Consider the following 26,921-nt stretch of genomic DNA (forward strand, 5'->3'; position numbering starts at 1 on the left):
AGAACTATTTGTCATTAGGGATTAGTTACCTCACCTGTTCAGTGAATTCTATCAATGTGTACGGTTCATCCAGTAATTTTCCTAGCCACCGACTTTATTTCACAAATGCCATGTGAGTAATAGAGGGAGACTGATTGGATTTCATCCTTCTGAGGGCAAGTCGGCAGCACCAGCTCCCACATCATCACAAAGCTTTGCACTGCCCTATTCAGTCTCAGACAGCATTGACTCACCTTTCACTTCTACAACCAAAAAGACAAAAATAAATATTTGTAGATCAATTATTTCAAACAGCTTCTCACCACAGCAGAAAGCACCCCTCTCAGGTGTGGCTTTTAAGTAGGAAAGCAGGAAACTGAAGAGCTAATAAGACTTAGAATTGAATTTTTGAAGCTGGGAGTTTCTTTATTTAAAATAATGCAGTTTGGGGGTGCCTGAATGGCTGTCGGTTAAGCGGCCAACTTCGGTTCGGGTCATGATCACTGGTGAGTTCCACCTCTCATTGGGCTCTGTGCTGACAGCTCAGAACCTGGAGTCTGCTTCAGATTGTGTCTCCCTCACTCTCTGCCCCTCCCTCACTTGCACTCTCTCTCTCTCTCCTCAAAAATAAATAAAACATTAAAAAATTTTTAATTAATAAAACAACGCAGTTTTTATTCCTAGGAATTCATTAGAAAGGAGTGGGATCTATGTAAAAAACTTAAAATTTAGCTTGTGATTAATCAGTACTCGGTTTCAAGATGTTATTTCAGAGGACCTCTATTTGCCCAAAATACTATAATCCCTAAGAACATGAGGCAGAGAAATGAACACTTTGACTACATATCAGCCCCACTTATTTCTGTCATAAGTACAATAATGTAATTTGGAGCCATACCAATCTTCAAAGCCGAAAATTCCTGAGGAATCAGTGGGTTCTTCAACTGCTGGTGCCAGGTGCTTTGGGAAAAAGTGAGAAATCAACACCAACAACAGAAAGAAAAGCATGAGCAGCAGGACACGTGTAGGAGAACCTATGTGGGAAGAAGCTGGCATGGTGGTTCTGTATAAAGATTAGCAGCCAAATGCAATGGCTTTGAGAAGAAAGGGAAAAATAATATTAAAACCAAGATATCAAAATTGAAGTTAAGAAGGTAAACAAACTCAATTACTAACTTTTGGGGTTTTTAAAAATGAGAATAATCTCTTGGCTTGTTGTGGCACACGTACACATGGACTCCTCCTCCTCTCTCTACTTGCTGGAATTTTGCTGTCCGTTTAGCACCTCTTTGAGGAATTGGACAGAAAGCAAGGGCATGAAAGGAACAAATTTATTACTTGTTGCCAGCTCTAATATTAACTTAGGTAAGTAAGTTAGTTATTATCTATAGATTGCTTTTATCATAGGTCCTGGACACCCCCATACCAAAGAAAATCAAGAGTTGATCTCAAGTACACTTGACCCTTGAACATCATGGGGGTTAGGGGTGCCAACCCTACCCAGTCAAAATTCTGCCTGTAACTTTTGACTTCCCCCAAACTTAACTACTAATAGCCTACTGTTGACCAACAGTCTTACCAATAACATCAACAGTCGGTTAATGCATAGTTGTCTTATATACTGTATTCTTACAATAAAATAAACTAGAGAAAAGAAAATGTTGGGTGGTTCAGTCAGTTAAGTGTCTGACTTCAGATCAGGTCATGATCTTGCGGTTTGTGAGTTCAAGCCCTGCATCAGGCTGTCTGCTGTCAGCACAGAGCCTGCTTGGGACCCTCTGTCCCCCTCTCACTCTGCCCCTCCCCCACTTGCTCTCTCTCTCTCTCTCTCTCTCTCTCTCACACACACACACACACACACTCTCAAAAATAAAAAAAATAAACATAAAAAAAGAGGAAGAAATGTTAAGAAAATCATAAGGAAGAAAAAATATATTTATAGTATTGTCCTGTATTTATTGAAAAATATCCATGTATAAGTGGACCTGCACAGTTCAAAGCTGATTTGTGCAAGGGTCATCTGTACAAACTGTAAACCAAAATCTCCTTGGCACATAAATGAGAGGATGAATCACATATCCTAGGGCTGTGCTTTGAGAACTTTAGCAAGTGGAATGGAAACAGTTTCCAAAGAAAACACAAAGCTAAGATGTTCCAATGTAACATAGCAGGCTAAACTGGAATGAGTTGTCAGATGATTTATCAAGGGCAAGAGTCCTCTAGGTGGAGCTGTATAAACAGGGAGGCCTGAAAATAGGAAATGTGATGAAAATCGGAATAGCTCGGGATGAGGAGGGGAACCAGACTTTACCTAACTAATTGGAATGCAATGTTTACAGGGAAAAAGAACATTATCGGATACAAGAAAGGGGAGTTAATAAAACATGAATGCCAGTTTTAATAAAAATGCATGTTGGCTTTTACCAGGCAGAAATATACTACAATACTTTCCACATTCTTCCAAGCCTTTAGTTTTTAGAACCCACTACTGCATTCAAACCAAAACATCTCCCTTTGTGTTCTATATTTCTTGGTACTTGTCTTTATTAATTTGCAGTGTGATCGGGGCTTTTGGTTGTGCATTATTTTTTTCTATTCAACCATCCTTGCATGTATAATTGGCAAGTAGTGTCAAAAAGCTAACTGAGATGTAATATAAAAGATAATCATATATGCTCTCTGGTTCTAAGCTATCCTGATATCTTCTCTTTTGCTATTTTTTCTTTCTATTATATTTCCTTTACAGTACTGCCAGCTCTTTTTCTTAAATGAAGAAAAAAAAAGCGATAGCTTTTGTCAAGCTCTTCCTCTTCTGACTTCATAGCTATGCTGCCACACAAACTACCATAGGGTAAGTGCAGGAAGCTGTAGCAAGGAGAAATGAACATCGTAGGGAAGATAACCAGATCTAGTTCTCTAATCATCACTACTTCCAATTGTTTTCAACCATGCAGTAGAGTAAACATGCTATTTACTAGTCTGCTAATTTTTTTTTTTTAATGTGCCACATTTTCTAGATGCCAAGCAGGTCTGTTCCAGCCTCTGATGGTGTATCAGGACAAGATTTGAACAGTACAATTTACGAAGTCATTCAGCACATCCCTGCCCAACAGCACGACTGTCCAGAGTAAGTATGAACTTGCATTTGGTGATGCTACTTTGGAGAGGCTCAGCATTCAGTCCCTGCTTTCCCCAGAATTTATTGAAAGACTCAGAAGAAATAAATTAAAACAGGAAATTACAGCTTCTGTACATTTGAAGAAATTTCCCCACTGGAAAATAATTTTAGGGAAAAAATAGATAAACACAAGTATCTCCTAGGATTGTGCACTTGGGCCAGTGGACTAGGCGCAGAGCTCTGGAATCCAGTGTTTCCCCCAGTGAATCTACATCTGGGTATGAAGGAGATTTTCAGGCAGGTTTGCAAGCCATTTTTGGTTATCTTGATGATTTTCCAATGACTGTGGTGGTTTTGGAGCCAATAATCTGTTACTACAAATAGGACCAGGAAAAAAAAAAACCTACAAAATATGCACAGCTCTGTCACCATCAAATGCCCAACCTCTTACAGATTCATAGTCTACTCTCAAGTGAACAGAATCACAGCAAGGACTGGCCTCACGCCCAGAGAGGATAAAACCTGAGCTGAGGCCAAAGCCAGGAAACTACTTATCTAGTTAACCTCAGGGCTGACACTAAGGAGTTGCCCTCCCTTCCCAGCCAGGGAGAAACTAAGCCTACAGCTTTTTGAAATAATGAAATGAACTTCCCTTTTTTGTGCTGTAGTTGCCCACAGGCATAACTGCCACAAATCATCTTCCATCATTTCTTTATTTGTCATTTATTGACTTTGAAAAGAACATCAATAACCACACGTCAGGAACTTCCCCTCTGGCAAAAGAAACAGTGCTAGCAAAGTAATTCAGGCACACCTCTGGATAAATACCAAAAATAACAGCTAGCAGTGGATGAATGCATGGGAAATCATCTTAGCAGGAGGAGACCAGTCCTGGGGGTGGCAGGGGGGGACTCTGTAGTCATTTAAGGGCTAAGTGGTGAGACATCTCAGAAGACCCATCAATGCACTCCTTCTTGACCCAGGGTGCCTGGAGAAAGGGGAGTCAGGTAATTTAGAAGCAGACCCTGACAGAGCTAGGAACTTATGGTTTGAAAAGAAAAGAAAATGTTTTAAAGAATTATATTATTAATCTAGTAGAACACAAGAGTCGGAATATTATTCCATGACAGTTAAAAAACAAAACAAAACCCTACCTCTCAAAAATGATACCTGACTCTCTTTACTTCTGGAATAGAAAATAAGGGATATTTTTCTTTGTTACATATAAGGAACAGAAAGAGTTTTCAGAGTATATCTGCTTCCCAATTTTGAGATTATATCCAATTAAAAATGTTATCCTATTTAAATTCATGTGTTTTTCTATATGTCTTTCACTCTGCATTATCTATTTTTTCCAATTAGAAGGCAAACAAAACAAATGAAAACTTGAGGTTTATCTTTTAAAGCTCCCAAATATAAAATAAATGCTGATTTATTTATAAAACTGTAGAATATGGCAGCTACAGTTTCAGAACACAAAATAAAATGATTGGGTTAGTTTTGTGTGTGGAGGGAAAAAAACACTATCTCTAAGTTAAAAAAGAAAATCACCCTCTGAAACTAGACTGCTTTCAGACATGAGCAATATCTTTAGGGTTTCTTGGGAATATAAAACTTTATTTCAGAAATAAACTTGGAAGGTTGAAAATAAAGCAGAAATGCTTTTTTTTCTAGCACATAAAGGACTATTCGAAACTGCTATTGAGGACATGCTCCCCAAGGGGCAGCAACCCCAGAACCCAAGTTCACACCCCCTGTCCCCCTCCCCATCTCCATGGCCTCTTTTCACCTCCTTTCCTGTCTTCCTAGTCTTTCTTGGCTTCCCTTTGTGCGTCTTTGTCTTCCAAAGACTCTCTTTTCCTTTACCTCCATCCTTGGATGTCTGCCTCTCTGAATCTTTCCTTCTTTTTTCTTCTCTCTCTAGAAAACTGTCTCCCTTCTCTCTAAAATCTCTTTTAAAATTTCCTTCTTCTCCCTTTCTTCCAACTCATACTAAAGGGGAGCCAACATTTTTTAAAGTGTCATTTTCCTTGAATACCGACTTATTTTACCTATTCTAAATTTTAACAATGAACAAGTACAGTGCTTTCTTTTCTTTCATCGGAAACTGTTATACACTTATTTTATTTACAGCCAATCTATAAACATTTCCAGACTATTAACTATCTGCTAAGGATAGAGGTTAAGTAAGGCTCAGTCTTTTAAGGATTCCATAGTTTAGTGGACTCTTGTTTGTTTATTTTATCTAAAGACTCATGGTCCTTAGTAGAATAAATATTCCTCAATAAAGCAAGTATTCTCTAAACATACAGAGGCTATTTTTCTCTCCTGACTGCCTATCACTTTATTCTTTAAGTCCAGTTAAACTTAACGATCAATTTTATGAATAATGTAGTATTACAGGTGGTTAGTGAATCTCTCTCATTCCCCCATTCCCAAAGTGAAGGTGCCAACTCTGGGTAAAGAAAAATAACTTACTGCTTTTTTGTACCTCTGTTTGACAGTTGCTTCTGTAATAGAAAAGACAGCCAAAAAATTCTTTCTTTGGCTCTTAGATTATTCTAGCAGTGTTGTTTTCATTACTACATGTGTCTGTTACCTAATTGGACTGGTGTTTAACAAATTGGTAAGTTGACCTGTTTTCATATTTTAGTACTCAGCTGTTATTTGTTTATTGAACTGATGGGTACATTTATTTAAATGCTATCTGTTGACCTCATGGAATGCTCCAGGCACAGTTTGTTTTAAACCCATGACTGGCGGGGCACCTGGGTGGCTCAGTCGGTTGAGTGTCCGACTTCTACTCAGGTCATGATCTCGCAGTTTGTCAGTTCGAGCCCCGTGTCGGGCTCTGTGCTGACAGCTCAGAGCCTGGAGTCTGCTTCAGATTCTGTCTCTCTCTCTCTCTCTGCCCCTCCTCCACTCATGCTCTGTCTCTCTCCCCTTCGGAAATAAATAAACATTTAAAAAAAAAATTATAAACCTGTGACTTGGCTGTTGAGTCATTTGAGTAAGTAAACCTTTTACTAAACCTTTACTTTCAAAAGTAAATTATCTACAGAATTCAGTGATTGCTTACTCTTTACACTTACTGGCTTATAAATGTAATTTTCTTGAACTAGTTTAAAACACTCGTTATTTGCAGCTATTGAAAGGAATAAAAGAGTTTAAGGTTCTTCTACCTGGGGAACTGGAAATCTGTAGAATATTTTATGCATCTTGTAACATCTCTTTGCCAGGTGAGCATTCTTGGGTAAAGCTGTGCACTGGAGTGAAATAATGAAGGAACATTTTGAGGAAAAAAAAAGTGGAAATGTATATTCACCCGGAATCAGTGAAGAAATCAAGCCCAATACCTCTTACTCATTACTCCTTTTTAATGCAGAATATAGTCATTTATAAAACTGGACTGAAGGTTTCCCAGCATACACACAATGCATTGTGCTACAGAGGAACATGGTGGGAAAATAGTTCTCAGTGGACAGTCTTTATCATGCTGACTGAGAGGAAGAAAAAGACGGGACTTTCCAATCACTCTTTTCATATCAAATTTCTCTAAAAAGCTCAATTAGTTCTAATCTATACTTCCACTTTCAACAACATTGACTATCCTATTTGAGTGACGAATGTGGAAACTTCATGTTTGTAAAATTTCCAGCAGGCTTTGTTTTATTAAATTCTCATTCATGCCAAACTACTATACTAATTTTAAAAAATATTATTCCCAAATTTCCTTCTTGCTATTTGTACCACAGAATAAGGGTGACCATCACAACAGCAAGACTTGCCTTCTCCTAGGTTGTCAATTACCAATGGCTTTTTTGAAAAGAAATAAAACACTGAAGGAAATGACGTTTTTATTTTTGTTCAAGGAAAGATGAATTCAAATAAATTATTCTGGTTTTGCTTTTATATGGCCTTGATTCTTTGTCTGGTAGGGCAAAATTTTTACATAAAAGTCAGATTGTACAATTAGATTTTTTATCCTTGTTTCTCAATGTGCAATAAAGTATAGATGGTAGAGAGCTACTAAAATAAGAATCTTGCTCTTTCATTGCTTTTTTTTTTTTCAGGCTTGAAATTTTTACTTTATTGATTGCTGATTCTGGGAAAGATCTCCTACTTGTATATTGCTGTATTAAAAAAATCAGATAGAGGGGTGTCTGGGTGGCTCATTCAGCTAAGTGGCTGGCTCTTGATTTCGGCTCAGGTCATGATCAAGCCCCACATTGGACTCTGCACTGATGGTACAGAACCTGCTTGGGATTGTCTCTCTCCCTCTCTCTTTGCCCCTTCCCTGCTTGTGCTCTCTCTCTCTCTCAATAAATAAGCATTTTTTAAAAATCAGTTAGAGACCAAGTGGTAGAATCAGAAAACACCAATTTACAACCTCCAAGTGAAATAACTGATTCAGATACCAATCGTCATGAGGCAAGACTGCTAGATAAATGGTACCATATTAAACTACCAGATGACCAAGCATCAGGTTGCAGAAACTGTGAAGGGAAGGTGGCCTGAGGCCTAGAGAGAAGTAAGTACACAAAGTAGCACAAGGGAGCTGGCCAGGATGCAAGAGGCCCAGGGAGTGGGGACAGTAAGGTCATCTGAGTGTGGTGGATCTGGAAGACGAAAGATGGATATTTGTGTGTAATGACATTGGCTACACTCTGACCTGGCAGTGCCACATTTTAAGATTTCATTTTGGCCAAATAAAGGTAGCAACAACCCAAATATTCAACAATCGGGGGTTTTTAAATGACATTAGATCCATGCAGTGGTTCACACTGTAACTATTAAAAAAGAAGATATACGCCTGTATTTACTGACTTGAAACTACTATTATTGTACACTATTATTTTATACACTTCTTTTTTCAAAGTGTTTCAACTGAACCACTATTTTTACACTGTACTTTCCGGGTTTTCACAGAAGCGGATAGTAAAAGGAAAATTAAGACAGCCCACAGCCCCTTTCTGGTCTTCTTTCACTGCCACCTTATGCATTTTTTCTGCTGGAAAAGTCCACCAGTCCCACCACAAATATTTTCTTTTGCATTTGGCAAAAACTGTTTCTATCTAATTAGAAAAAGAAGTAATGCCCATTGTAAATATACATATATGTACATACATACTTGGAAATGCAGAAGGCTAACCATAAGATACCTAAAATCACCCATAGAGAGTAGATCTTAAATGTTCTCACAAGAACAGCAAAAAAAAAATTGCAGTCATGTGAGGTGATGGTTGTGTTAACTAACCTTATCGTGGTAAATTATTTCACAACATATGCATGTACCAAATCATCACACCTTAAACATATACCATGTTATATGTCAATTATATCTCAATAAGTCTAGAAAAATAATACAAAATCACTTGTATTCTCTCTCAGAAATAGCCTATTAACATTTTCTAGATTAGTTATGCATGTATTCATTCATACACCTTCCAGTTCTGGGAAGGATTTATGGTTTATATGATTCAGCTCATATAAATGCATGATGTAACAAGAAAATACTCCAAAAAAATAAAGTTGATACAGAAAACAGGATGAAGGAACAATGTGAGTTTACAAAGGCAAGCTGAAAGCAGAAATGGTGTTAATAACCAGCATGATGAGTTCCCCTTCATCTCTTAGTATTGTTTTATATACCACCAAGATCACACGGCATATACAGGTAGATGTCTAAGGAGGTACTTCTAAACTGAATGCAAGATGTAACTGTCAGAGCCAAAGAAAGGTTGCAGCCCCATCGCAGGGCTGGGAGACAGTAGCTTTCCCAGCCACCACTCCTCACAGGTCCATCTGCCTCTCCCCTCCTTTCTCCATCTCGAATCCCCTTCCCCCACCCCACCCCCACATGCCCAAGCATCTCTTTCTTGGAGACCAGACTGACTACAGTGAGCTATAGCTGTACCTCTGTGTTCCCCTCCCAAGACCCAGCCCTGGAACACTTTAAACCACAGACCATCTTATACAGCCTTTTCTACAATAGTTAATCACACACTCACATGATTCACACCAAAGTCCTATAAAAAGCATATGCACCAAGGCAGGTGTTTGCATTCCTTTTTTTGATTTGTGTTTTTGGTTTGGTTACCTTTGTGTATCCCTCCAGAGTATCTTACCACAAACCAAAGGAGACACAAACACATATTTTTGTTTTTTCCAACTCACTTTCCAACCACTTGTAATGCCTCTCATTTCTGTATTGCTCTCTCCCCTGCACAAACACACAGACTCTCTGAGAGCATGGTTCCACTCAAAGCAACAAGGAATTGCTGAAGGGAGAAATGCACAAGGATCTAGAATCCAATTAACTTTTGCTGTCATTGGTGTGTGACACTGGATGACTCACTGCTTTTGTTAGTAAATGGGAATGAAAATCTCATAAATTAATCAAGTTTCCAAGGGAAGTGATGAACCAAACCCAGGTGTTTACCTAATTAACAAATTAATCTTTAAAAACCAGCCTGAAGTTCTTTCCTTATTACTAAACATAATCTTAGCTGAGCTCTTGTTAAAATGTTTACCTTTACATTACTGCTTCTCACTTGGAATAGAATTATATTCCTGGTATTCATTAAAAAGTATATCCTACAGATAGAATTTTAAACAAAGAAAAATAAAATACTTATGAATAAGACATAGTTTCCCTTGTTTTTCTGGCCATTTCTGTGTTTCCATGTTAATAAGACAATTTCAGTTAAAACAAACTGCACACGTACACTCAAAGATAGTCCATGTGATCAGTTTTACAAGATCATAGCACCTTATGAGGTTTTGTTAAAATAATAAAATTGAATGATAACACAGTACATGGCATATGGGTAGTATTTTACTATATATATTATTAAAGATTTAATTTGTTTTTAGGAAGTTTTTATTTTCTGTTTCTATATTACTGTGTATGCCTGTGAATTCCTATGTGATTCTTATATGTTCCTCTAAAGCTCATGTTCAAATATACATGAATGTATATGTTTTAGTTTCATGAAGCTGTAAAAAAAGCAAAGCTTTCTTTCTCGCAAGCAGACGTGGAAATCAGACATAGCACTTGGATTTAACACTGTTACTTTCTGTCCTTCTCATCTCTGAGATACAATGTTTATTGGCATTACCATGTTAACCTTGAGGTTTATAAACACTTTCATACCCATTACTGACCTTGATCTTCACAAGATCAACTTTGTGGGCTATCATAAGCATGCCCATTTTACAGATGAAGAACAGAGACTCAGGAAGTTAAAAGACTGTGAAAATCACCAAACCAGTGAGTGGCAGAGCTGATCCCTACACCGCACTTCTGGCTCCAAAGTCCAGGGTCAATTGCAACGTACCACATTATTTCTCTGGACAGAGCATGCTGGAGTAGAGGGCATGCCAACTTTTCTTCTGTCAGTCCTACTTTAGGAACTTCGTTAGTTTCAAATACTATTGGCTCCCCAGCAAACAGTTTATTTCATTTTCGGGTCAGAACTTTCTCACTTGAATATACTCCTAGGGAAGATGACAACTCAACTGCTTGCCATACAATAGGACATAAACTGGCAGATTGCTTCCTCCCTACAGCAAAATTCCACTTTAGGTTAATGACAAGATTTCTGAAGCTTTGGAGCTGTCAGCTCCTTAAATTCTACATAAAGCAGTTGTCCCAGGAGGTTGACACTTCAGAGACTCTCAGGATCACATATTCTTCTGAGTGTCCCATATGGCATCCATACTGACATATGTGCTTTAGAACACAGACAATAAATGTTTTTTGAGTTGTAATGAATTAGATTACCTGCTCTCTGCATATTTAATGAAGACCACATTCATAGAAAGCAAATAAATTACTATGTTTCCAATAACCAAGTTTCTCTGAGACTGATTCTCAGGGGCACTTGATAACTTTGGGAGTTATTTTTCCTACAGTTCACTGAGACCTTAAACTGTTTGGTTCTTCAGGAAGACAAGTTGTGAGAGTACGACTGTATCTACAAAATTTTATCCTTATTACTTATAAAATAACTAGTGTATGACCCACAGGTCACTTGTCAGGACTAGTTAAGGTTTCCAAATAGAAATGTCTGATAAACAGTTGCATATCCAGGATGAGAACTTTGAGAAGAGGTCTAGATTTAAGAAATAAATTTGAATTTTACAATGCCTTTGGCAGTGAATAACAGAAAACTCTGACTAAAACTGACTTAGAATAATTTATTATCTCAAATGACAGAAAGTTGAGATGCAAAGTAGATTCCAGACTCAAGAGTATCATTGTTACAGCAAACAGTTAGTGCCCAGGAAGAGACAAGCCACACACACTCGGGGAATCAGAAAAGACTGTTTATTTCAGACCAGTGCTGGCCCAGCAGAGTCACCTCCAAAGGCTGACCTGGTGCTGGCCTCCTTTTATGGGTGGGATTAAAGGGACTCAAAGAGAAATAAAATGGGGGGAACCTATCGGTTGTGCTACGCGGGCAGTTGGTGGACAAAGGAGGCAAGCAAGATTCCAGAAGCCAAAAGTATGCAAGGGGAGTATCCAGTCTCAGACATCTGGCTGGCCCCCTTTTTTATCTGCTCTTCCCAGATTTCCTTCTCATAATCAAGAACCCAAGTTCTCCTCTATTTCTCCACTCTGCTCTCATGGTTACAGATGGCTGCAGCAATTGCAGAAATTACATCCAGACACCACAAACTCCAGAACATGGAAAAAGCCACCTTTTCCTAGGTTTTGTTTGTTTGTTTGTTTTGCTTTTTTTTTTTTGTATAAAGAAACCTTTCCCAGCAGTCTCCACCAGAATTCCAGTAGTGTTTCCTTGGGTATACCACATGTCCTTTCCTAAAGGGACTACTGTCAAGAGGTATGAGATTATCTTGATTGATACAGTACTCAGAATTTACTCCCCTGGACATGAAGATGAAGTCAATACTCCCAGAGGCACATGCCTGGGTGTGAGAACAGTGGACATCCGAATAGAATTGAAGTTGTTAGGGAAATGAGGAACAAGTGGAAATGAATGCAAGAGGATGAGATCAAGAGCAAACAGATGGAAACACCCTTGGAAATACCAACTTCAGGAGATTAAAGAGAAGCGAAGGAAGGTTAAGAAGCAAGAGAACTTGGAAAGAGATTTTAATGATACTCTGGGCATACTTTAAAAAGACAGTGTGAGAGAGAAATTAAACATGAATTTTATCCTTGAGTATCCATAAATATCTAAGAAAGAGGGTGGTCCTATATATTTTTGTCTCTGGTGAAGGAGGTTCCTGTTTACAATGACCACCATCTAAAACCACATAGTCTCAGACAATTCTATTTTAGAGAAATTTCATTAGTCTAATTAACATATAACTTAATATATTTTTTAATTAAATTCACTTTTTTAACTTTATGATTTTTCATATTAAAAAATTTACCAACTGCAAGTTCTGATTCTTAGTTTAAAGCCCTCAGTAGTAAACGCCTGGGTAGCTCAGTTGGTTAAGCATCTGACTTCGGCTCAGGTTATGATCTTATGGTTCATGAGTTCGAGCCATGCGTTGGGCTCTGTGCTAACAGCTCAGAGCCTGGAGCCTGCTTCTGATACTGTGTCTCCCTCTCTCTTGGCTCCTCCCCCACTCATGTTCTGTCTCTCTCTGTCTCTCAAAAATAAATAAACATTAATAAATTAAAAAAAAATAAAGCCCTCAGTAGTAGAGACTAACCTGTCTATAGTCATAATTGGATGTTGATAGACAAAGACATTTGCTTGATTCCATATCCATCCTTGATTTTGTTTCCCATATCATGAAGGAAATTGTTCATCACCTCCCCACTTTTCCAACATACATACTTAAAATTGCATTTGTTTTAAGCCATCTACTCTCAAAAAGTCCCGATTTGAACAATAAAAATATTGTATATGGTCATGTCCACTTACCCATACAAGACAATGGGTGAAATAATTTTAAATAAATGAAATAATATTTAGTTACTAGGTTACAAACCTAGAATTGATATTAGCAAAATGTGAGTGTACATGTCCATGCAAAACCAAACACTGTTTTCTTGTGCCCAGCCACCATTGTTTAATCTGTATATGAGAGGACATGACCAAACAAGCTCTTTAATTTTTTAAAATTCCATAGCCTATGATTTTATTAACTTACTAAAAATATCTCTTTCTTCTTAGCAGACAGATAATGTCAGATCGAAATCTTTTTTTTTTTTTTAATTTTTTTTTTTTCAACGTTTTTTTTTTTATTTATTTTTGGGACAGAGAGAGACAGAGCATGAACGGGGGAGGGGCAGAGAGAGAGGGAGACACAGAATCGGAAACAGGATCCAGGCTCCGAGCCATCAGCCCAGAGCCTGACGCGGGGCTCGAACTCAGGGACCGCGAGATCGTGACCTGGTTGAAGTCGGACGCTTAACCGACTGCGCCACCCAGGCGCCCCATGTCAGATCGAAATCTTAACCAAGCTGCTGCCTTTGCTTAAATAACTGAACAAGGAAGTAGACATAAAAGGTTTGTTTTCTCATTTAAGAACTCAGCATGTCACCTCACATGTACCCTTATCATTTTTATGCAGCACTATGTAGTGTAAGCACTGATTAGTAATTATACATACTATAGCATTGCCAAAAACTTTTTATGTCAGTAAGATATTCAAACATTTTCTAGAACATTTTTGGATTTTTTTTTTCTTTTTTAAATTATCTGTTTAAAGGAAGAGAACAAGAAGCCAGCCTAAACACTTATCAATGGGTGACCAGGTAAATACTGGTCAAATAGAATTAGGTCACTCTGTGACTCTTAAAAAGCAAAGATATAAATCTATATGTAATACATGGGGGAAAGTTCTATACATATTATTAGCTGAAAAGCAGTACATCACAGGTCAGTTTTTATGGTATGATTCTTTATGTGAATAGAAACATTATTTCTTTATGCAAAGAAAATATTCAGTAGAAAACATACTAAATTATCAATGGTAGCAACTACTGGAAAGAAGAAAGGAGTAGCAGGTGGAGAGGCTTAATTTTTTTTGTCTTTTACTTTACATAAATTTTTTTTTCAACGTTTTTTATTTTATTTTTGGGACAGAGAGAGACAGAGCATGAACGGGGGAGGGGCAGAGAGAGAGGGAGACACAGAATCGGAAACAGGCTCCAGGCTCCGAGCCATCAGCCCAGAGCCTGACGCGGGGCTCGAACTCACGGACTGCGAGATCGTGACCTGGCTGAAGTCGGACGCTTAACCGACTGCGCCACCCAGGCGCCCCTTACTTTACATAAATTTACACTGCTTGCTATATATGTTTAAATAATAACATAAAACAAAAAAATTTATATAAGGAGAGCCTAACATTATAAATCATTTATTTGACTGAAATTCCATTTGTTCAACATTGTTCTGTCCTTTTCAATTACTTTCTTTTCTTTTTCTCCATTTTTCTGGTGCCTTTCCTCTGATTTTCCTTCCTTCCCTCCCCCTCTCAATTTCATTTCTCTTTGTTTTAATTCCTGTCTTTAATTTCTTTCTTCCCGCTCCCAAACTGGATCCTGGAAGTAGAAATCAGAGAATGTGAACAGGGAACATTCGTATCAGCTGGTGGCTCTGGGCATGGCCCAGGACTTCCTGAATGGAGGATTCTGAACTAACCATGTGGTTCTGGCCACGTGAGAGGAACCGTGGCCAAGACAGAAGGACATCAAGATTCAGAGATAAATATCAAGATATTTAAAACAAAATTTTATTGCTGAAACCCAGAATTTTTTTTCTTCATCAGAATGTATAGGTATTTGGCTTAAATGTCCTGGCCATTTCTCGTACTGGACTATAGAAGGAGGAGGAAGAGTGAAACCTGGAGTAAAGAAGCCTCTGTCACCAAGAAAGGATGGGGTATTGGCTATCATGGCAACTGCAAGGTTAGTCAGAAGGGTTAGTCAAAGATATAAAATAACTGGGGTCTTACTTCTTATGGCTAAAAGTTTATGTCATTGAACTGAATTGAATTGAAGTTGAATTAAAACACATTAAACTGGAACCCACAAGACTAATTGAAGAAGAGGGCTTTCATAGATATATTTAATTAATTTATTGTTGCAATAGATGCCCATTTCTGCTAGGTACTTAAAATATATTCTCCCCCCAAATTCAAATCAAAACCACAAGACATCATCTTACACCTGTCAGAATGTCAGAAAGACAAGAAATAACAAATGTTGGAGAAGATGTAGAGTAAAAGGAACCCTTGTACACTTTGGTAGGAATGTAAATTTATGCAAGCACTGTGGAAATCAGTAGGATATTCCTCAAAAATAAAAATAGAAATACGATACAATCCAATAATTCCACTCCTGGGTATGTGCCCAAAGAAAACTAAAACACTAATTCAAAAAGATACATGTACCCCAATGTTTATTCCAGCATTATATTTACAATAGCAAAGATTGGAAGCAGCCCAAGTGTCCATCCACAGATGAGTGGATAAAGAAGATGTGGGATGTGTGTGTGTGTGTGTGTGTGTGTGTGTGTGTGATGGAATATTACTCAGGCATAAAAAAAGAACAAGATCTTGCCATTTGCAATAAAATAGATGGATCTAGAGGGCATTATGCTAAGTGAAATAACTCAAAGAAAGAAAGACAGATACCATATGATTTCGCTTATATGTGGAATCTAAAAACCAACACAAATGAACAAATAAAGCAGAAACTTTGGGGGGGATGAGCAAAAAGAAGTGAAGGGGAATGGGAGGTGTAGGTATCCAGTTATGGAAAGAATAAGTGACAAGAATAAAGGCACAGCATAAGGAATATAGTTGGTGATACTGCAGTGGCATTGTATGGTAACAGATGGTAGCTACACTTGCGGTGAACATAACATAATCTACAGAGTTGTCAAATCACTAAGTTGTAGACCCGAAAGAAGCTAATATAACTTTGCGTGTCAACTATACTTCAATTTTAAAAGGGCAAATATATATATTTTAAATATATATAGTCTTCAAATATATACACCTGTATATGTGTATGTATATGTACATATATACATATATGTGTGTATATGTATATTCTTCCTTAATCGTAAGAATAACTTTATAAAGCATTATCCCTACTTTATAGATGAACAAACTGAGTTTCAGAGAAGTTAGGTCACCCATTCAAAGTCATTAAGTGATGAATAAATGTCTGTGTCTCTCTCTCAGCTCTCTCCCAGCCAATCCAGCAAAGACTTTTTTTGTGACATTCTATGAGAGGCTTCATGAAGCCATGTGTTTATTTACAATGTCTCCAGCTAAAGCCTCTAAGCTCTCTGGAATTAAACAGTCATGGAACTGTTTAATCAACTGTTTAATTTGTTTAGTGCTCAGGTGGTTTTCACTTTTCAGACGGTAACTAGAAAAAGTAGAGAATTTTTTGAGCAGAATCAACAAACTATAATCAAAAGGAGTATGTCTCTCTTGCTATGTACATAATATATACACATATATACATACAAATACATGTATTTCTATATGTAAACATCTATATACATATTTGTACATATTCAGTCAATATTTCCATTGTATGAAGCCGACCTGTATGTAAACTACTTTATCTGCAGAGAGAAAAAGATAAGGCAGTGTTCTTGAAAGTTCTGGAATTGGGTACCCAGAATTTTAACTCATATTTCTGATACCAAGCTGGTCCCAGAAGGTTGTCAGTGAGATCTTTATTTATATAGAAACAAGAAGGCCCAGCTGAAGGATGTGTGTGTGTATGTGTGTGTGTGTGTGTGTGTGTGTGTGTGTGTGTGTAATGTAGCTCTGAAAGATCTCTGAAGCAGTGGGTACTTGTTTAAACTAGTGTAAAGTAGTTTCAATGGGTAGACTCGATTCCCATGTCCTCTGCATCTAGTGCATTTTCATCACAAGTGGCAAGGTAGTGAGGATTAGCATTTCGTGACATACCTTTGGAAAGGCACAAACACAAATGCCTCCTATTGCTTTTCTTCCCTTCCTATCTTCCCACCATAAAGTGGGGTGATAAAACCATTTTCTACTGTCATTGCTGAAGGAAGTTACAGAGGGAAAGCCAACTATCAGATTTTCATTTCAAACTAAGTCAGGGCAAGCGCTATTTGATGTATGTTCTGTCTGTATCAGTAGGAGCCCTTTGGTCTTCTAAGAAAAGCAGGTGCTCTTCAAGCTTGTTTGCTTCTCAGTCACTGACCTATTGAAGTCTAGAAGTGTTAGGTAAGAATTCACATGGATGCCAAGAATAGCTGACCAATTCCCACTGCCTCTGTGTACGCAGTGGACAGTGGGAACATGCAAAACCATTTCTGCCAGGACACGTCAATTTGGCATTTATATGTTTTGCTTAAAACACAATTTTCATACCGCAAAACTAGGTTACTATACAATTTAGCAAATTAAATATGTCACATGAACTCACATTCAGAGTGGTATAGTGCTAATCTTTATGACCAGATCATGCTCACATGATCTTTCTTTGACTTTCTGACCCATGACCTATGTTTTCTTCTTGGGAAAAAAAAGACACACAAAAGCTATAGAAGCAGAAGAATGAAAAGTTTTGCATAAGACAGTTGGTATTTTAAGAAATAGCTTGCAAATAGTGTATCCCACAGCCTAGAGCACAAGAAAAATGCAAATAGGCTTATATTGTTACAGAGTCTCATGTACGTCAATTAGGACTAAAAGTATAAGTTTAGAATGGGGTTTTTAGATAATGTTAAAAACAGAAACTGTTATTTTTCTAGAAATGTAGCTTACCTGCCACAAAAGAGGGTGGCTGAAATGTCCATTCACAATCCCTGCCAACCTAGGAGTCTGGGAATGGTTCCTTTCCTTTATGCTTTAGTGCCACCTATGGTTCCAAATTAGAAAGTGTTCATTTAAAACTAGCATCATTAAAAATAAATTCTAGAAACTGTAAACACTATCCTGGTTTTAAATTAGCATACTTATCACTCAATTACATTTTGCCTTTTGGGTTTGAATAAATAAACTGAATATCTTTCTGGAGGGCAATTTGACAATATGCATTATGAGATTTTAAAATGTTTAGACTCTTCAACCCAGTAATTTCATGTTTAGGAAATGATAAGAGGCAAAGACACATGTATGAGAACATATATTATGATATTATTTAAAAGAAACTAATGTTCAAATGATTGTAATACATAAATAAGATGGAACATGATGAAGCCATTTAAAATATTAAAAAAAAAAGAAAATCACCTTTAGTTGTAATTTCTATAATTTTTTTCCTTATAGAAAGTTTAGGTCTTGGGGCACCTGGGTGGCTCAGTTGGTTAAGTATTTGGCTCTTGGTTTCTGCTCAGGTCACCATTTTGTCATTTGTGAGTTTGAGCCCCACATCAGGCTCTGTGCTGACAGTGCGGAGCCTGCTTGGGATTCTCTCTCTCTCCCTCTCTCTCTGCCCCTCTCCCACTCACTCTCTCTCCCTCTCTCAAAATAAATAAACTTTTTTTTAAAAAAAGAAAGATTTTAGGTCTTTTATAAAGTGTTAAAAACCTAAAGAGTGTGAAATAGCATACCAAAAATAATATAATCCATAACTGACAAAACTAAACAACTATGTACCTAAAAAATCAAATTTATAAATAGGCTGGAAGAAATTATTTTTATTTTTCATACCCATCAGTAAAGATACATGTGATAAAGTCCATATTTTGCAGAGAAAACGAAGTCATCAGATGGAAACTTCTCCATCTTTCTAAAATGAAGCATGCGTACCTCCTTTGTGTATCTGTCCTGGTCTGCATCTCTCCAATTATCATAGAGGGACCTAATCTCTCCACCTCTGCTTGGAGTTCTTCCCCCTCTCCTACTGAAGAACTTTACACTATCCATTATCCCTTTTCTTCTCATCAGTATAGCCAACCTTTCAATTAAATGTTTTCCACCAGCTTTAAAATATACTCAGATGTCTGTTATTTAAAATAATAAACATTAAATAATAATAATTCCTTACTCAAACTCATGTCCTCCATATTCCGACTTCTAGCAAAATATAGTCTTCTCTCTCTCACTTCACAGTGCTCTTAATTTTCTATATAAGTTATCACAACGTTTGCAACTTCTGCTCAATCCTAAACTAACTCCAGTTTGGTATATGCCCCATTACTCCATTAAAACACTGTTAAGCCACTAATGGCCTCAATATTGCTAAATTTATGGCTTTTTTCAGTATTCATTGCAGTATCTCAGCATAGTCATCACTCCTGACCTATGTGTTGAAATACTCACTATTCTCAATTTTCCCCTCTTTTCTAGCCACTCCTCTATCTCCTTTGCTGTTTCTCCTCTTCCTATTGGTCACTAAATATCATGGCTCAGTCTTTGGCCCTCTTTCCACTCTATATCTCTTCTAGGCAATTTCTTCTTAGCTATGGTTGATTACCATTGATACACAAATGAGTCACAAGTGCTAATTTCTAGTCCAGTGTTCCCCTCTGAGCTCCAGGAACACATATAAAAATACATACATTTTTTTTCACTTCTTAGAGGTCTCCAAGGTATCTTAGTATCTATTTGGCCAAAATCTAATTACGATTTTTCCTTGTAAATTTCTTCTTTAAGTTCTGTAAATGGCTCCACCACCAATCTAGTTATGCAAACCAAATCCTAAAAGTCACCCTTGATGCTTCCACCTCCTTCACCATGCATATGTAATCTACGTTCAAGCCCTGTCGCTTCTATTTCCTACCTCTTAAACCTATCTTCTCTCCAACTCTACCACCATATAGATCCAGATCACCATTATTTCTTGTCTGCATTACTGCAATAGACATATTAGTTGTATGTATGTATGTATGTCTACATGCACTTTTTAGGGCTTCTAGTATAATGTTGGGTAGGAGTGGTGAAAGAGGAGGACATTTCTGTCTTGATCTCAGGGGAAAAGCATCTAGCTTCTCACAGCAAAGTATGATTTTAGTTGTAGGTTTTTGTAGATGTCTTCCTCAAGCAGAGAAATTTCTCCTCTATCCCTAGTTTGCTGAGAATTTTTATTATGAATGGGTGTTGGATTTTGTCAAATGCTTTTGCTGTATCAATTGATACGATTGTATGATTTTTCTCCTTTAGCTCATTGATGAGGTGGGTCACATTAATTAATTTTCAAATGTCAAAACAGCCTTCCATACTTTCATACCTGGAATAATCCCACTTGGTTCAGATGTATAATTCTTTTTAAACACTGGTGGATTTGATTTGCAAATACCTTGTTGAGGATTTTTGCATGCATGTTCATGAAAGATAGCGGTTTATAGCTTTTCTTTCTAATGATGTCTTTGTCAGGTTTTGGCATTAGAGCAATTCTAGCCTTGTAAAATGAGTTAGGATGTGTTACCTCAGCCTCTAGTTTCTGGAAAAGATTGCATGTCACCAGTATTTGTTTCTTTTTAAATGTCTGGTAGAAATCACCAATAAAACTATCTAGGTCTAGTGCTTTCTTTTTTGGAAGATCGTTAATTATTGATTTGATGCCTTAAAAAATATAGGCCTGTTCAGATTATCTATTTCTCCTTGTGTGAATTTTGACAGTTTGTGTCTTGTAAGAAATAGGTCCATTTCATCAAAGATCCCAAATTTGTAACAAAAGAGTTGTTTGTGGTATTCTTCTATTAACTTTGTAATGTCAGTGGGATAAGTAGTGATGACCTCTCTCTTTTTTATTGTTGTTGTTCACTGTTCTTTCTTACTTACTTTCTTTCCTTTGTTTTCTTTTCTTTCTTTCTTTTCTTTCTTTCATTATAAGTTTTTATTTTAATCCCAGTTAGTTAACAGTGTGATGAACTTTCTTTCATTTCTGATATCATCAATTTATGTTTTCTTTTTTTATTGTTTTGTTAGTCTGTGTAATGGGTTGAATTGCATACCCCCAAAATTCATATGTTTAAGTCATAATCCCTAGTACCTAGGAATGTGACCTTTTGTAAATAAGGTCATTGCAGATATAATGTGTTAAGATGAGGTCATACTGGAGTAGGGTGGGCCTCTAATCCAATATGATTGGTGACCTGTGAGGAAACAGAGACACATACAGGGAAGACCATGTGAAGACACAAGAACACCATGTACAAGCCAAGGGATGCCTGAGGCCACCAGAAGTTAGGCAAGAAGCATGGCACAGATTCTCCCTCGCAGGCCTCATAAGAAACCAAGCCTGCCAGTGCCTCCATCTTAGACATCTAACCTCCACAACTGTGAGATAATAAATTTCTGTTGTTTATAAGCCACCCAGTTTGTTGTAATTTGTTTCACTAGCCCAACAAATTAAAACTCTGGGCCCTGGAAAATGCATGAGCTATAGGTTTCAAAGGCTTTAAATTCCTCTAGTGTCCTTGGTTTCACATCCTCCTTAAATAATGTCTGTATTTTGGAGTTCTTTTAGCTATAATCCACTATGATTATACTGGAGCCCTGTTGATGTGGTGTTAAGGTGTGGGGGAGGGAAAGCATTCTATAATCCTATAATTAAATCTGTCTTTTAGTGGGCTTGCATTCCTTGGCTGTAACTTTCACAACTATTTCTTAACTTCTTAAGTTAAGAAAGAAAGGCAAAAGTGAGTTGGATTTGGGTAAAGGCCCTTCCTCATAGATGGGGTAAGACTCTGGGAAAGTCTTTTCCACTAAGAGTAGGCCTTTGTTATGAAGTATAATCTGGGTGCAGTTCAAAATGGTTACTTTTCTTCTCCCCCCGCCAGAGCTAGGAGGCAGAATTTTCTCGGCTCTTCACCTGGAGGTAAAGCCCATGAAAGTGTGGGTCCCTCTTAGGACTAAGAGTTTCTCCTCTTGTGTTAGTCCACACTCAGCCTCCAGCAATTTATCAAAATTACCATTTTGGTGTCCTCACCATTTTATGGCTTCATTGGCTTCCGCTCCAGGTAAGAAAATCTCAGTTATGATTCTTCGTGTTTGCCTATGCGTCCAGATTTTAGTTTGCAATTTTCCCTGTGACCTCAGTTCTTTGACGGGTCCAAGAAAAGTCACTGATTTTTATTTCATTCAACATTTCTCTTATTGTAAGGTTGGGAACAACTATTTCAGAGCCTTATACATGTCAAAGCTGAAACCAGAAGTCAGAATTATTATTATTATTTTTCAGGTAATTGTGGATATTCTTTCTTTTTTTTGAAGTTTATTTATTTATTTTGAGAGAGAGAGAGAAAGAGTGCAAGAGCTGCAGGGGGCGGGGGGGGGGGTGGGAGAGAGTGAGGGAGAGAATCCCGAGCAGGCTCCTCGCTGTCAGCACAGAACCTGATGCAGGGCTCGATCTCACAAACTGAAATCACGACCTGAGCCGAAATCAAGAGTTGGATGCTTAACCGATTTAGACACCCAGGTGACCCCCGAAATATTTAAGCACAATATAATGCCTAAAATATATTTTACATTCATTTAAGATTCTTTATAATGTTAAAAAGAAAACCACAGGTCAAAAATAGTGTCTCTTAGGCCAAATCCCTAAACTGGGGCTTAATATATAATCTGATTTTAGTTTCAAGCTCCCCTCAAAATCTAGTCTTAACCAGTCAGTCAGAAATTTTCCAATGGGTGCTAATGAGTTTGCTGCATGGACCTCTTTATTCCCCAAAGGAAGATGAGGTAATCTGCATGATAAGACCCGCCCCCCCCACCTTTTACTTGCTAGATGGAATGCTGCCTGATTCATGAATCTACTAATAAAGCCAATTAGACCTTTAAAATTTACTCAGTTGAATTTTTGTTATTTAACAGTAATCATAAGCCTTTTACACTATTATTTTCAAGTTTTTAAATTTTAAATGAATGGGGCCATATTGTAAATACCTTCCAACTCACTTTTATCATGCATTAATGAATTTTGTAGATTAATTCATGTTAATGCATGTAGGCCTAATTCATCCATCTTAATTGTTGTGTAATATTAAATTTTATGAATATCTCACAATGTATTTATCTTTCCTCTGACTGTTGGACATTTGAATTTTTTTTGTTCTTTGCTAGAACAACAAATATTCTCATTCACTTATTTCATGAACTTATGTGAGAGATTCTTCATGGTATAAACCTAGAAACTGGAAATCCAGGTTAGGGTCATGGAAATCTTTAGCTTCTCTAATGCTGACTAATTTCTCTCCTTAACAACTTATATTCCCACCAGGAACTTATGAGCATTTTGTTGCACCAACTCTTTATATTTTTCCAAAATGATGGATGTAAAATAGTACCTTATTATATAGGTTTGATATATATTTCCCTGATTACTACTGAAGATGAAATCTTTTCTTATGTTTACTGTCCATTCAGATTCTCTCCTCTATAAATTAATTCTTTACATCTTGTGTCCATTTTTTCTAGTAAGTTGTCATTTTTATTGATTTGTAGAAGCTCTTTGCATACTGGATATTAATCCTTTGTTGATTTTATAATCCTATCTTGATTATGTGACTTGTGTTTTCTCTCTTATAAAATATCTTTGTTAGTTAGGATGCAGTGGGATGTTACGCAAATAAGAGGACTGAAAGCTATAAACAGAAGGGAGAAAGATGAAGGGACAAATGTGTTTTGTTTTGCAGAACCAACAATTCCAGCCAAGGAGACTTCAACTAGGTGTTTCACCTAATCACTCCTTGCTAGATGTGTCTTGCCTGACAGCCCCTTACACAAGCCACTTTGAGCTGAACTGGAGCTGAGGACCTGTGCAGAAGTCTCCCTGAGTTGTCCTGAAGTTACCTTTAGCTTATTATAATCCTAAGAGCTCCTGTGGGCAGAATTCGCTGCCATTTTTTGAACACATGATGTATGCACTAGCATGTTGACATACACAATTAAACCAAAGTGCTTATGTAAACTCCCTACACCCACCTCCTAATACTAATACTCCCTACACCCACCTCCTAATAGTAATTTTCCATTGAATAAAAGTTTCTGATACTAACCCCATGGGAGACAGTGCTTTCAGAGCTATCTCCCTGTCTCCTTACTTGTAAGAAGAACTAAAAAAATTTCTTTGCTTTCAATATTTCCATGGGTTGTATTCAACTTGATGCACCCCAAGAAGTGAAACCCTTGAGTTCGGTTGTATCTTGTTACAAAAGAATTTTTTAATGTTAAAAAATGTAATATTTTCCTTTATGGTTTGTGCCTTATGGCAAAAATCCTTTTTCAAGTCTCAGGTTTTAAATATTTTTCTGGGGGTGCCTGGGTGGCTCAGTCAGTTGAGCATCTGACTTTTGGTTTTGGCTCAGGTCATGATCCCAGGGTTGTGGGATTGAGCCCCATGTCGGGCTACATGCTGAGCACGGAGCCTGCTTGAGATTCTCTCTTTCTCTCCCTCTGTCCCTGGCCTCTACTCATGTGCTCTCTCTCTAAAAATAAAAAGAAAATAAATAAATATGCATATATTTTTTCTGAAATCCTTTCATTTCATATTTAGGTTTTTAATTCAACTAGATTGTGTTTTGTCAATTTCGTCACGTAATTTAGTTTTTGCTTCATATGTTTCAAGGTTATGTTTTTATTTATTTATTTTTTAAATTTACATCGAAGTTAGTTACCATATAGTGCAATAATGATTTCAGGAGTAGATTCCAGTGATTCATCCCCCATGTATAACACCCAGTGCTCATCCCAACAAGTGTCTTCCTTAATGCCCCTTACACATTTAGCCCATCCCCTCACCTACAACCCCTCCAGCAACCCTCAGTTTGTTCTGTATATTTAAGGGTCTGTTTTGTCCCCCTTCTTGATTTTATATTATTTTTGCTTCCCTTCCATTATGTTCATCTGTTTTGTATCTTAAATTCCTCATATGACTGAAGTCATATGATATTTGTCTTTTCTCTAATTTCACTTAGCATAATACACTCTAATTCCATCCATGTAGTTGCAACTGGCAAGATTTCATTCTTTTTGATTGCCAAGTAATACTCCAGTGTGTGTGTGTGTGTGTGTGTGTGTGTGTGTGTGTGTGTGTGTGTATACACTCCACATCTTCTTTATCCATTCATCTGTCTATGGAAATTTGGGTTCTTTACATATTTTGGCTATTGTCAACAGTGCTGCTGTAAACATTGGGGGGCATGTGCCCCTTTGAAACAGCATACCTATACCCCTTGGATGAATACCTAGTAGTGCAATAGCTGGGTCGTAGGGTCGTTCTATTTTTTATTTTTTGAGGAACCTCTATACTGAGTGGCTGCACCAGCTTGCATTCCCACCAGCAATGCAAAAGAGATCCTCTTTTTCGGCATCCTTGCCGACATCTATTGTTGCCCAAGTTGTTAATTTTAGCTATTCTGACTGGTGTGAGGTGGTATCTCACTGTGATTTAATTTGTATTTCCCTGATGATGAGTGATGGTGAGCATTTTTTCATGTGTTTGATAGCCATCTGGATGTCTTCCTTGGAGAAGTGTCTATTCATGTCTTCTGCCCACTTCTTCACTGGATTATTTATTTTTTGGATGTTGAGTTTGGTAAGTTCTTTATAGATTTTGGATACTTACCCTTTATATGATATTACATTTGCAAACATCTTCTCCCATTCCATTGGTTGCCTTTTAGTTTTGCTGATGTGGCCTTCGCCATGCAGAATCTTTTTATTTTGATGAGATTCCAATAGTTCATTTTTGCTTTGGTTTCCCTTGCCTCCAGAGACGTGCTGAATAAGAAGTTGCTGCGGGCAAGGTCAAAGAGGTTTTTGCCTGCTTTCTCCTCAAGGATTTTGATGGCTTCCTACATTTAGGTCTTTTATCCATTTTGAGTTTATTTTTGTGTATGGTGTGAGAAAGTGGTCCAGCTTCTGCATATTGCTGTCCAGTTTTCCCAACACCATTTGCTGAAGAGACTGTCTTTATTCCATTGGATATTCTCTCCTGCTTTGTCAAAGATTACTTGGCCATACATTTGTGGGTCCATTTCTGGGTTCTGTATTGTGTTCCATTGATCTGAGTGTCTGTTCTTGAGCCAGTATCATACTGTCTTGATGATTATAGCTTTGTAATACAGCTTGACGTCTGGGATTGTGATGCCTCCAGATTTCATTTTCTTTTTCAAGATTGCTTTGGCTATTCAGGGTCTTTTCTGATTCCATACAATTTTAGGATTGTTTGTTCTAACCCTGTGAAGAATGCTAATGTTATTTTGATAGGGAATGCATTGAATATGCAGATTACTTTGGGTAGTATTGACATTTCAATATTTGTTCTTCCAATCCATGAGCATTGAATACTTTTCCATTTTTTGTGTGTCTTCTTCAATTTCTTTCATAAGCTTTCTATAGTTTTCAGTGTAGAGATTTTTCACCTCTTTGGTTAGGTTTATTCCTAGGTATTTTATGGTTTTTGGTGCAATTGTAAATGGAATCAATTCGTTAATTCTCTTTCTGTTGTTTCATTATTGATGTATAGGGATGCAACTGATTTTTGTGCATTGATTTTCTATCCTGCAACTTTGCTGAATTCATGGGTCAATTCTAGCAGTTTTTTTGTGGAATCTTTTGGGTTTTCCATATAGAGTATCATGTCATCTGCGAAGAGTGAAAGTTTGACTTCCTCCTTGTCAATGTGGATACCATTTCTTCCTTTGTGTTGTCTGATTGCTGAGCCTAGGACTTCCAACACTATGTTGCATAACAGTGGTGAGAGTGTATATCCCTATCATGTTCCTGACCTTAGGGGGAAAGCTCTCAGTTTTTCCCCATTGAGGATATGTTAGTGATGGGTCTTTCATATTGGTATTTATGATCTTGAGGTTATCACCCTTCTATCCCTAGTTTCTTGAGGGTTTTTATCAAAAAAGATGCTATATTTTGTCAAATGCTTTCTCTG

At 37.3% G+C, this 26,921-nt stretch overlaps 1 protein-coding gene and 1 long non-coding RNA gene across 7 annotated transcripts in view; one reads left to right on the plus strand and one right to left on the minus strand.

Moving 5' to 3' along the window:
• Window positions 1-7,009, plus strand: part of HEPACAM2 (HEPACAM family member 2) — a 44,065-nt gene extending 37,056 nt beyond the window's left edge. For 2 of the 6 annotated variants that reach the window (XM_058725091.1, XM_058725093.1), the window contains 2 exons: window positions 2,997-3,106; window positions 4,772-6,007. In XM_058725091.1, coding sequence (XP_058581074.1) covers window positions 2,997-3,106; window positions 4,772-4,778 — 117 coding nt within the window. In that variant the 3' untranslated portion in view covers window positions 4,779-6,007. Of the gene's footprint in view, window positions 1-2,996; window positions 3,111-4,771; window positions 6,008-6,336 lie in introns of those variants that run through there. The other 4 variants (XM_058725092.1, XM_058725090.1, XM_058725088.1 and 1 more) reach the window with 3 other exon arrangements.
• LOC131509406 (uncharacterized) overlaps window positions 1-26,921 on the minus strand; it is a 48,187-nt gene that overhangs the window by 2,587 nt on the left and 18,679 nt on the right. The window contains exons 2-5 of the long non-coding RNA XR_009260479.1: window positions 17,852-17,945; window positions 6,280-6,363; window positions 878-939; window positions 35-242 (exon numbers count right to left, since the gene is read on the minus strand). This is a non-coding gene — a long non-coding RNA (uncharacterized LOC131509406). The remainder of the gene's footprint in view (window positions 1-34; window positions 243-877; window positions 940-6,279; window positions 6,364-17,851; window positions 17,946-26,921) is intronic.

Source organism: Neofelis nebulosa, chromosome 4 (assembly GCF_028018385.1).
Source record: "Neofelis nebulosa isolate mNeoNeb1 chromosome 4, mNeoNeb1.pri, whole genome shotgun sequence".
NCBI classification, from domain to species: Eukaryota; Metazoa; Chordata; class Mammalia; order Carnivora; family Felidae; genus Neofelis; species Neofelis nebulosa.